This window comes from Betta splendens, chromosome 10, assembly GCF_900634795.4.
Source record: "Betta splendens chromosome 10, fBetSpl5.4, whole genome shotgun sequence".
In the NCBI taxonomy this organism is placed as follows: domain Eukaryota; kingdom Metazoa; phylum Chordata; class Actinopteri; order Anabantiformes; family Osphronemidae; genus Betta; species Betta splendens.
The window spans coordinates 4,985,080-4,997,537 of NC_040890.2; the positions used below are offsets into that span (position 1 = coordinate 4,985,080).

The 12,458-nt window shown below is 43.0% G+C and overlaps 1 protein-coding gene across 1 annotated transcript; it reads left to right on the plus strand.

The window, feature by feature from the left end:
* Positions 1 to 587: 587 nt before the first annotated feature.
* Positions 588 to 2,249, plus strand: LOC114865073 (chondroitin proteoglycan 2-like). The gene is made up of 6 exons (XM_029166096.3): positions 588 to 623; positions 710 to 727; positions 833 to 864; positions 1,172 to 1,198; positions 1,307 to 1,348; positions 1,464 to 2,249. The coding sequence occupies exons 3-6, from the start codon at positions 840 to 842 to the stop codon at positions 1,802 to 1,804; spliced, it is 435 nt and encodes a 144-aa protein (XP_029021929.1). The 5' UTR covers positions 588 to 623; positions 710 to 727; positions 833 to 839; the 3' UTR covers positions 1,805 to 2,249.
* The last annotated feature ends 10,209 nt before the right edge of the window (positions 2,250 to 12,458 follow it).

Sequence of the window (12,458 nt, forward strand, 5' to 3'; positions counted from 1 at the left end):
TTAAATGTATCTTCATGTGCATTTGTAAGTTTTACATTCCAATCTGTAATTGTAAGTATTTGTGCATTTGTTATTGCCTTTTTTCATGTATTTGAATTAAATGGTGCTTCACCAATGCCTACTAAACTATTCTTTAATGGAAAAACCAAAGTTAATGTAATTTCTTACTTGTGACAGAAAGTGGAACAGTGTGTTTCCTAGTTTAAACTTGCATTAAGTCCATTCTCCAAGGATGTGCTGGCCTGATTAAAGCCTCTCTCTAGGCATTGTCTATACTGCTGATCCTATCAAGGCTCCGACTGGGTTATTTGGACAAGGATTAGACATGGAGACAATGATTCATGGTCACCGCCCCTGTAAGATACTGTAACAGCACCTCTGATTAGGGAATGTTTGGGTCTGATACAGATAAAGCTTGTTTCTGTAGTTAACATCCTTGAAGGTTCACCTATACTCATTTCTTTGTAATATCTGTAGCATATCATAAAACGTTAAGATGAGGTCACTTCCTTATGACTGTCGGTGTCTTCTTTGAGCCCTGCACCCCCCACCCAGTTCTACATCTGTATAAAAGCAGCTGTCAGTCACAGGATATAGCAGCAGCTTCCTTCACCTTCATCTTTGTAAGTGTGTTCTGACTACTACTCACATGTTTGGCTGTTTACTGGTGTACTGTACCTGCTCTAACGCTTCTTCTTCTTGTGTTTAGGAGACACTGAACGAACAGGTTTTCTACCTTCATTTACTTGCCAGCTAATAGTTATTATTACAATGATAATTGAATCAATCCATCAGATTTGTGTAATAAGATGCATGTTTTTTGTCCACATAGCTACAACATGTGCAGGCTAATTCTAACTGCAGGTAAGGAAACTCTGATAAAGGACAGGTTTTCTAAACCAATGTTTACATGATTTGCACAAAAAATATGTTTGAGTTGAGTTGTATTTACTCTAACATTCTGAGCAATATTTATTAGTTAGTTTTAGTATTAATAGGTTTCAGGTGTGTAAAAGATGGAGCACAATAAATTCACAATAAGTTCACTTTCACTTCTGACAGATTCAGGTAGTTAACTGTTCATTCACCTCTGAGGCACTGTAAAAAATCCAAAAAGTAATTTGTTCTTTAGAAGACTTCTACAAAAACTGACTGTGAAAATTTCCTACAGGTGCGTGTTTGATCATCGCTAACTTGGGTGAGTGAATCAGAGTGTCACTTCATTTTTAACATAACCTACTGCAATGGTTTGCACAAAGGTACTAATAGAATTAGAAACTAATTGCAGTCATATTCCATCTTTCAGCTTCTTCAGCCAGTCTCACTGACACAGTTCTGACCACAAAAGGTTCTGTTTTTTCTTGAAAACTCTGCATTCAAGGCAGAAATTATATCTACAGTATCTATATCATCTAGAATCATCCATTTATTTACTGATTGTATATCTATTTCATTTTCCACAGCTCCCAGTGCCACTGACAATTTCTGTGAAGGAAAGACGGATGGGAATTACGCCAACCCCAGTAACCCAAATTCATTCTATGGCTGTTCTAATGGGCTGACAAACATCTTGTGGTGCCCAGAAGACCTGGTCTTCAAACAGAGTTGCAACTGCTGTGACTGGCCCAGAACCAGGTCTGATGGACTCGCCAGAGATTTCTGTAAAGGAAAGAAGAATGGAAATTACTTCAACCCAAGCAACATCAATTCCTTCTACAGCTGTTCTAATGGGCTGACCTACATCATGAAATGCCCAGAAGATCTGATCTTTAACCAGCGATTAAACGCCTGTGTGTGGCCCTAGCTCTCTTTGTTAGAAACTAATTAATGTTGATTTAAAGTAACTAATTGATCAAATCTAATTGAATCAAAGTAATTTCTATAATGATCACGTTGTATCAGTACATAACGGCTTTTACTGTGATTTTGCTTTCATTTGTTGTTCATTTTAGTTAATAGCTTGGTTAATCTGCCTGTTGTCCAACAAGAACCGTCTGCTCTCCGACCTTATCTAACTGTCCTGATGTATCCAAGAAAAAAATCCAGCAAGGTTTCCACTTGTACTGTGTGCCACTGTGTGTGTGCATGTGTTTTTTGTATTGTATTGTTTTGTACTGCAACTTGCTTCCACAGTCAGATTGGACATGGCGCCATAGACGGCTGCCTGGGTGTGCCAACACCAAGACAAGTTCCCAGTTCTGTAGAGTGCACTCTACAGGACCTGGCAATAAAGCTCTTTCTAATTCTGATTCTGATTCTGAAGTAACAAGCTACTACACATGTATGTAGTCAAATTAGGGTTAGATTAGATTTGTGCATGTGTAAACCGATCTGAGCGTGTGTAACCAGATTTGTACTAGAGACTTAGTGGAGCTATACCATGCTTACACTTTGGGCCGTTAAAATTACGCACAAATCGTGGCTAAATTTCCAAGTAAAATTACATGACCTTAATTTGCCTCCACACTCTGAATGGCTGATGAACAAAGTTGTCGCAGTCCTTTCTAAAAGCAGCAACAAGCCAGTCCACTGACTGATGACTTTGATTATATTGAATGATTTAATGACAGGGCGGTGGGTAGCACTGTCGCCTCACAGCGAGAAGGTCCTGGGTTCGATTCCCGGGTGTCTTTCTGTGTGGAGTTTACATGTTTCCCCCTTCTTCGCGTGGGTTCTCTCCGGGTTCTCCGGCTTCGTCCCACAGTCCAGAAACATGCATTAGGTTGATTGGCCTCTCTCCATTGCTCATAGGTGGGAGTGCGTGTGTGAATGGTTGTTTGTCTCTGTGTTGCCCTGTCCGTTTCCATTTGCAGCACCTAGTTTCACCTCGTATCATCTTGTTTTTAGTGACGCTGTACTATGCACATGTTATATAGGCCCATGTAGAGTTATGTGACAGCGTCTCTGTGGTGTAATAGTTAGTTTATTGTTTAACAGTTTTGACCCATCGTTTTTTTGTCCCAGGTTCGAATTTCGGTGGGAGCAGAAGTTGTAATTACTGAACAATCAGCGTTGTTATCTCATTTTTATATTTTCGCCTACAAGATAATAACAAATGACTAATAGGGCTGGCTGCCTGTTTTATTTAGCAGACGATTGTAGTATTTAGTATAGTAGTATTTTCAAATGATGGCAGTTCAAAACTGAAATAAGCAGCTGTATGCTTAGGCAGACCGAGTGCGCGCCCACGTACAGCTTTCGATTTTATTAGGATATTATTCCTGCAGGAGAATCAGATGTCGTAAATAAATCTGAGTAACTCTGGACTTTGCCTACTTTGAAAGCTTGTCTTCGGCTAAATAAGTGTAAAACAGTCCTTATTACTCATGCAGAATCAATATATGTAGAACAAACAACTTGCTGCAATAATGAATCGGAGATCTGCTAACTCCTGGCGTTCTGGCATACCATAGAGAGAGTTTAATACAATTTGTTTATTTTTATCATATAATGTAATTATTATAAATAATTATAATATTAATTATTAATTGAGGCCCCCATTCAGGGGGCATTTTGGAGGCACTGATGTCATTCTCCAAGATTAAAAACAAAAAAAAATATATAGCATTTTAGTTATATTGTCAGTAGCAAGGATGAAAACAGTTGTGAGGTTGTGATCTCAGTCTAATCTTTCTATATATCACATATAAAATGTAATAAAGACTTTATGCAGTTCCTGTGACAATCAGCCTCCACGCCACTAGAGGCGCTCCTGGGTTTATGTTGTGGGTCATCACCTGAGTTTAATTTCCTGTTTATGTAATTAGTTGCCTCACCTGTTTTGTGTATTAAGTCATGCCTTTGGTTTCACATATTGTTGGTGTGTACACGGTCATAGCTGGATGCTACGCCACGTTACCAGTCAAAGAGAGGAGCATTATTTAAATGGAGTTCTTATGGTTTTTTTTTATGTCTGTCTCCAAGGTTTGCCAGTGTCATGTGTTTTATGTTCCATGTTTAGGTTGTTCTGCCCATGGTTACAGAGTGTATTTATTTAGCCGGCGTTAGACCGTGCTGTAGTTGCAGTGATTTTTAGTTCTTGCCTTTTGTGTTTTGAACTGAATCCTGCCGTGCAGTGAGTTTATGTTTGTGTTTAATAAATCATTTGTGTTAAACCTAGATTCTCTGTGTGGGTCGTGCATTTGGGGTCTTCCCTCTTCCTGTTTCCCTGCAACCTGGTCAGCCGGTTGCGGCCAGGTGAGCGTGAAGGGTGACTGAGTGTTTTATTAGCGCGGCGTGTCCGCGGCGTTGTGCTGGATGCACATTGGTCGCAGTGCTAAACTCCAAGTTTCTCCTCCCGGCTTCCGTGACAGCTGTAGCTTCCCCGCTCGGAGTGGGTGCTGTCGTTCGTCCACGCCACTACATCTCCTCTCCTGTCGCCAGGGTTCCGTCAAGCCCCGCCGGTTTGGAACTGACCGAGGAAGTGTTTAGTAGGTTCCCTGTCAAACCCAGCCGGTTCAGAACCAACGGGGCGGGTTCGTAACAGTTCCAGAACTATGTTCACCAAATATACAAAACCCTTGTTCTAAAAGTGTACGAGCACCTTTCATACAAACATGGAAAACAATTATTATTCCAATAATATCCATGCTTTAATATTTGAAACCTACTTAGTAAAACTAAGGGGCAGGCCTTCCAAACCACATTCTGCATCACCATTCACTAATAGAGAAATGGAAACATATCAGTTCATGTGTAAAGGGAAATGTAATTAACATGATTTCATAGATCTAAAAAATAAACAAATAAATAAAAGAATACCTCAAAAATTTCCACAAAACCAGTGCCAAATTAATGTGCAGACAGGCTATGAGAAAAGCCAAAAGAAGTGTTTAAATTTCAATAAATATTATGTCTAGTCATGGATAATTTTAATAACAGTCGAAAAACAGCAACTTGAGAGTCCAATGACTTCCACATCTGTTTGTTAAAATCATTTGGGTATGGCACATTACAGTGATCAGAGTGGGTCAGAGTTAACATCAGTGGACTTTTTCTCACAAAAACACTAAAATTGCTGGATCTGATCTAAATTCAACTTCAGTTCAGTTAGAAAATTTTACTTTGTTAGTTTACAAGGCTAGATTTACACATACTGTCAATGGTCAGAACTATAAATAATATGCTCACCCAGTCCATGCAATGAAAAAGCTTGTTTGTCAATTTGCAAAATCAAAACCAGAATAAAAGTAACATTATTATTTTAGCTAAGCAAAATGCAGATGGAACCATGGCTTCATTCAACATCCATACAAACATTATGCACAATGAACAACAAACTAATGAGTCTGATGGGAAATTACAATAGAAATATACATAAGCGTTCAAAGAATAAGAGTACTTAGATAAAGGTGCATGAAGTTTCTCACCACAGATCAAGTCTTTGCTGAGGCTGCAGCAGAAGCAAGGGAGTTGCTTGAGTAGCATACAGGCATTATGGCTTAGTATTTACAAAAAATTGGCTGGTTTTCCGTGTTAAGTTGCGACCACGTTAACTGGCGACGGACTTCCTACTTACTGTAGTTACCGCAGCTGTTTGTAGCAGGAAGAAGGCATGTTAGCTGTCGACGCCGATACCGTGTCGCAATGTTTTTATAATGTCTTTTCATCTGTACACAATTTAAGTAAAAGTTAAGTAAAGTTTTAAAAGAAACAACCTGACGCAGTCTGAACGCTGCTAGTGTTACAGTTACGTACTGTAAGTAGCTAAAGGAAAGTGAGGACTGAGTGAGTCTGCTCATGAATTGCTACGCTCTGCTTTCAATAAAGGATCAAATGTTAAACCTCTGCGTTTTGTCTTCGGACCCTTAACTAAGTTTAATATTCATCAATTATAAATGAAAACATTCACAAACATGTTGTGAAATTAACAAATTTTAATGGAATTCGATCCCGTTGATATTGCGATAAATCCACTTGTTTTATAAAGTGTCTTCATTTGCTACGTTGGTGCCAGCAGCTGTTCTCGTGTGTCTGTTGTTACTGTGTTGTCAGATCACACATTTAACTTGTCTTTTGTGTCGTGTTTTTGACAAACAGTCACGGTCACTTCAACGTCGTGCAGAAGTGGAGCAGCCAGCAGCTTCTCATTCATAGGTTTGGTCTATTTCTACATATAGGCAGCGTGTGCTCGCTCTTGGTTTTTTTTGTCCGTGAGCATTTCTGTATGAAATTAAACTATTTGGTGGCAAAGACAGGACGAGAATTAAAATGTCAATGCGCAGCAACGAGGGCGCCAGTTACAGTAAACAAGTAAGACGCATAGTAAACAATCTGTCTGTGACCAGACCGTCTACTTCATATTACAGAACCTTTCTTTTTTTTTTTGTTCTGTCAAGCAGTTCAACAAGCAGCATGTATTAGGCTGAATGCCGTATTGTGATGGACAGCTTTGCTTTTACAAGGGGAGTATATATAAGAAATATATACTCTTCTTGATTAATGGTTTATTCAATGATTTATTTAGCCAATCCTAAATATGCGTGAGCTTGCTGTGTTGGTGGACAGGTTGAGTTTTTGCGTTGGGGTGTGTGTGTGCGGGAGGGGGGTGCAACCAGCTGCTGAAACCAAGCAAATCAGTTAAGCAAACAATCGGTGCAAAATAAATAAGATGTTTCTTAGGCTCACACATTCATAACTAAACAACTGTTGTACTGTGGTTTACCTTTGAGATTAATACTAATACCAATAATAGTGTTAAGGTATGTGCACATACATATACATATATCATATGCATACACATATGCATATTTCATACTACTTAATAATAGCCATGACATACAACATCACAATTTCTATATTTACACATTATTGATAGTGGTAGTGATAAGTATCAGTAATAGTTACAGTTAGGTTTAGAAAGCCTGTTTATCAGCTCAGGTGTTGAGTGTCGCACTACAAGGTTGATGGGAGGAGCTCAGCCACTATGCCCATCCGACGAGCAGAGGAAAGAATCCTAGCAGCCAGGGAGCCCACACACCTTCAGTTCAGGAGGGCAGGTGTTGCGACCCAAGCCGCCCACACAGAACCCCCCAGGCAGAGCTGCAGCAGCCACAGAGACAGCACCCAAGGTCAGAGTGGACCACTGTGGGTCAACGCTGTCCACTCCATGAGAACCAGGGGCAAACACTCCCCCCGGTGGGAGGGTCGGCCTGAGAGAATGGAGCCAGAGAACCCACGGTCCATAGGGAGCCCACCAGGAGATGCCCCTGCGCACTGGGCCCACCCCCAGTCCACCAACCCCACATGAGCGGAGCAGGGCCTACCCCATCGGTCTGACCATATCCCCTGGCCCACATGGGGCCCGCGGCACAAGGACAACAATGGGGTGGGGGTCAGCAGAAAAGAGACAAACCAGACAGCGGATCCACGTACCGCTGGCGGAAAACGAGACCCCCCACACTCCAACCACACAACACGCATAAACACACGTACTGTACATCAACACACACTGCCATGCACTCTCAGATACATTCTCACACCCACACCATTCGCTTTCACAATTCTTGTTCATGGGGAGGGTAGGTCTCTGGCCTGCCACCCATGTAGTCCCAGGCAGGGACAGCAGCACCTCCGAGCCATCAAATTGAAGGTTCTGTCCACTGGCCCCTGGAGGCAGCCCCCAAAGTCCTGGATGAGTGTGTATGACTAATGCAATTAAACCTGCAGAGAATCCCACTTAGGAGGGACAGAACCACTTTTCAGTATCCCCGGTCCCTCCATCAGTAGGACGCCCCTTGCAGATCTAAGTGGATGAGTGTGGAGAGATGTAGTGCCAGGTTCCAGACTAGCTCTGCTACCCATCACACCGCCCCCCACAACTCCCAGCCAGGAAGAGATAGACGAGATCCAGGGACTGCAGTACTACTGCCCAGGCACCACACGCAGTGCAGCCAGAACCATCGTCACCCCTCTGTCACACTTACCCATTCTCTCGCTCAAGTATGCTCATGCTCACCCCGTGTAGTGCTCCACTCATCCCAGGTCTTCTTTGAAAGTCCCTATTAAACGTAACACACAGATGACATATTATGAGATGCTAATCTAATGTATTGGGACAATGGTACAATGCCAGTCACAAATTGTGAGCGCAACATGTGAACTTGAAAAACTATCAGATGCAATATCAACACTGCATGTAAGTCATGGTGTTGGAAAAGAAAGTGACCATTCTTTGACCACCTGACTGATACAGATCATACAAGTAACGTCGTAAACGAGGACTTGATGTTTTGGACCACAAACGGTCACAGGCTGGCGGTCACAGGTTAACAGTGACAGGCCGACCGTTGCAGGCTGATTGTTTAATAGAAAGTCAGGGATTGCTGCTGTGGTGAATTGCTATTTTGACTGATATACTCTTCAGCCTGTTTTCCATTTACAGGAGGTTTCATTTCTACCACTATAACTTATGTGCAGTGTTGATATTGCATCTGATAGTTTGCCTTGTTCACATATTACGCTCACAACTTGCGACCATCAGCCTACAAATCATCTTAATTCTGTTTTATAGGGATTTGCAAAACGCTAGTTTGCATATACTGACTGACATTTTACCATTGGCCCAATACGTTACATTAACACCACATCTAATATTTCATTGGTGTGTTATGTTTAATAGTGACATTTTAAAGAAGACCTGGGGTGCTTTCATGTTTTCATGCAATAATTTACAGCCTCCTTAGCTTTTTTTTGTTCATTATAAAGTAGAAAACTAAAAGCGAGCACACACGGAAGTTCACACTTCATAATAATTGCTGTGTACGTCCCACCCTCCGCTAATGCTGGCACAGCTTCTGAGACCCTGCTCTCAGTCACCAGCAGGCAGCAGACACAGCACCCACAGGCCCTCTTCCTGATCTCTGGGGACTTTAACCATGCACCTCCTTCAGCTGATCTGCCTACATACACCCAAGTATGTGACCTGCCCCACCAGAGACAACAAAACCCTGGACTTACTCTATGCCAACACCAAAGAGGCCTACACTGCATCCTCCCTCCCACCACTGGGCAGAGCTGACCACAATATCCTGCATCTCCTGCCTGTGTATAAACCTGTTGTACACAGGCAGCCGGTGGTGCCCCGCACAGTGAAGCTCCATCCACTGTGTGGATGTTAATGTCCTCCCCACATGGGGAGGACATTAACGTGATAACAGACTGTGTAACGGATTACATCAACTTCTGCTGTGAAAACACCGTTCCCTCCAGGCGAGTTTGGTGTTTCACCAACAACAAGCCGTGGGTCTGCTAAAGGAGAAGAAGAGAGCATTTAAATCAGGGGACAGGGAGGAGCTGAGGAGGGTGCAGAAGGAGCTGAGGAGGAAAATCCGTGAGGGGAAGTCCAGCTACAAGAGGAAGATGGAGGAGTAGCTGCAGCAGAACAATGTCAGTGAGGTGTGGAGAAGCCTTAAAACCATCTCAGGCTTCAAAGCTCCACACCCACAGGCTGAGGGGGACCTGAGCTGGGTCAACGAGCTGAACTCCCACTTCAATAGGTTTGACCAAGCACCCGCTCAACCCCCAGCAGCTGCCTCCAAACCTTTTGTCACCTCATCTCACTGGACTACTACCCCCCAGTCTCTTACACCTTTACACAAAGCCCTTTACCGTCAGCCCCGCAGACTGGTGACTCATCCCAACAATACCCCCTCACTTCACATCACACTGAAACAATCCTTCAACCCCTGTCCTTCTCCAGCAACAAGGTGAGAAGAGAGCTCAGGAAGATCAAGGCCAGGAAAGCAGCTGGACCAGACTGCATCTGCTTCAGACTCCTAAAGTCCTGCGCAGGCGAACTGTGTGGAGTTATGGAGCATGTCTTCAACCTTAGCCTCACGCTGAGGGTGGTACCACGGCTCTGGAAGACCTCCTGTGTGGTAGTGCCCAAGACACTGCACGCCAAAGACCTCAGCAGCTTCAGAGTGGCTCTGACATCACACCTGATGAAGACACTGGAGAGACTGGTCCTGGGTCACCTCCACTCTGCAGTGGGAACCTACCTGGACCAGCTGCAGTTTGCCTACCAACCTGGCATAGGAGTAGAGGACGCCGTCATTTTCCTCCTACATCGAGCTCTTTCTCACCTAAAGAAGCCCGGCAGCTCCATGAGGATCATGCTTTTTGATTTCTCCAGTGCTTTTAACACAATCCAGCCGATGCTTCTTAAACACAAACTGGAGGAGGCTGGTGTGGACCTCCATTTAATGGAGTAGATTATGGACTATCTCACAAACAGGCCTCAGTGTGTGAGAGCCAGGGACTGTGTGTCTGACACTCTGACCTGCAGTGTGGACCTGCAGAGGTTCTCTGATGACTTTGTGATCGTCGGACTGATCACCGATGATGGCGATGCAGAGTACAGAGGACTCACTCAGAACTTTGTGGACTGGCTGGCGGAACCACCTCCGGATCAATGCAGGGAAAATTAAGGAGATGGTGGTGGATTTCTGCAAGCGGCAGCCTGCTGTCATCCCACCGATGCACATCTAGGAAAGGGACATTTAGAGAGTGGACTCACACAAGTACCTGGGTGTGCATCTGAACAATGAACTGGACTGGACTCATAACACAGATGCACTGTACAGGAAGGGTCAGAGAGATTGCGGTCTTTTGGAGTGAGGGGGCCACTCTTGAAGACCTTCTATGACTCTGTGGTGGCATCAGCCATCCTGTACGTGTGGTCTGCTGGAGCAGCAGCATCACAGTGAGTGACAGGAAGAGACTGGACAGGGTCATCAAAAGGTCCAGCTCTGTCCTGGGCTGCACTCTGGACACGGTGCAGAAGGTGGGTGAGAGAAGGGTCCTGGCTAAACTCACGTCCATCCTGGACCAGAACTCTCACCCACTGGAGGAGAGTGACAGACTGTGTCACTCTCCTTTACACACCCTCGCTGTGTGAAGGAGAGATTCCGCAGATCTTTCCTGCCTGCTGCTATCAGACAGCACAATCAGAACTGTTAACCACGTCCCGCTACATACTGTGCCAACACGAACTGTTCTGTCGCTGTATTCTCTCTAATCTGTACTGCTGTTGTGAGAAGTAATTTCCCAACTGTGAGACTATTATCTTATCTTATCTTATCTTATCTTATCTTATCTTATCTTATCTTATCTTATCTTATCTTATCTTATCTTATCTTATCTATGGAACTAAACCAAACGTATGAATGAGAAGCTGCTGGCTGCTCCACTTCCGCACAACGTTGAAGCGATCGTGACTGTTTGTCACAAACACAATACAAAAGACGAGTTAAATGTGTGATCTGACAACACAGTAACAACAGACACACGATAACAGCTGCTGGCACCAAAGTTGGAAAATGAACACTTTATAAAACAAGTGGATTTATGGTAACATCTAGTCAAAGTGGTCACAACTTAACTTGGCTGCTGTTGTTACGTGAGACCACCTTATGCTTGTTAGATACGTTTAATGCAGGGTCATAATGGCAGACCTACCTGTGGCTCAGTGGTTCCATATGTGGACCTATGGCCTGTTTTTGTTGGAGTGCTTGCAGGATCGAATCCCATTAAAATTTATTTATTTCACAAAGTGTTTGTGAATGTTTTTATTTATAATTGATGAATATTAAACTCAGTCAAGGCTCCGAAGACAAAACACAGAGGTTTGACATTTGATCCTTTATTGAAAGCAGAGCATAGCGCTTCAGGAGCAGACTCACTCAGTCCTCACTTTTCTTTAGCCGCTTACGTAACTATAACAGAAGCAACGTACCAACTGCATAAGGTTGTTTCTTGTAAAACTGTCAACTGGAGAGGACCGGAGTAAACTGACAAGTGGAGGCAAATCTGTTTCTCCTTCAATTAATGGTGCGCAATTTGCTACATATCGTCAGAAAATTTGTGACGATATATGAACTTGATTGATTCACTTGACTCCAAATTCAGAGACTTGTGTTTAGCCAAAATAAACCAACTGTGTTTATGTACTTTCTCTGCACATAGCTTAGAGTCTACACTATACTATTACATTTTTCTTTAAAACACAAAACATTTGATTAAAGTTCACACAAGATGCTCATTTAAATCCTACAGATGCATGGCTTCCTCTTCTTTAGTGTAGAGTTAACAGCTGGTCTCAGATGTATAGGGCAATGTGTAGAGCTAAGTTAGTCCCTCAGTAAAAAAAAAAAGAGTAAAATAAAAAGCTAAAAACAAAAGAAACAAGAATGTTCTCCCTGTGTGCATACTTGCAGCACCTGGCTGCTGATGTTCTTGTTAATGTATTTATATCCAATTTAAGCCAATTTCAGGTAAATGCCTTTACTTTTGACTCATCCTCTCACCAGCAACCATATGTCCACTCAGTCTTACCCTCACACCTATTAACTGTACCAACTAATTTGACTGCCTGTCTTTGGACCCAGGGAGAACCCCACACAGGCATGTTGAGAACACATCTGTCTGGATGGCGAATCAGACTGATAAAGCTACCT

Excerpts from the sequence above, each read along its gene's own strand:
- LOC114865073 (XM_029166096.3), top strand. The coding sequence starts at position 840 with ATGTGCAGGCTAATTCTAACTGCAG. Across the intron at positions 865-1,171 it reads CAGGCTAATTCTAACTGCAG|GTGCGTGTTTGATCATCGCT; the intron begins GTAAGGAAACTC and ends AATTTCCTACAG. Across the intron at positions 1,349-1,463 it reads CACAGTTCTGACCACAAAAG|CTCCCAGTGCCACTGACAAT; the intron begins GTTCTGTTTTTT and ends CATTTTCCACAG.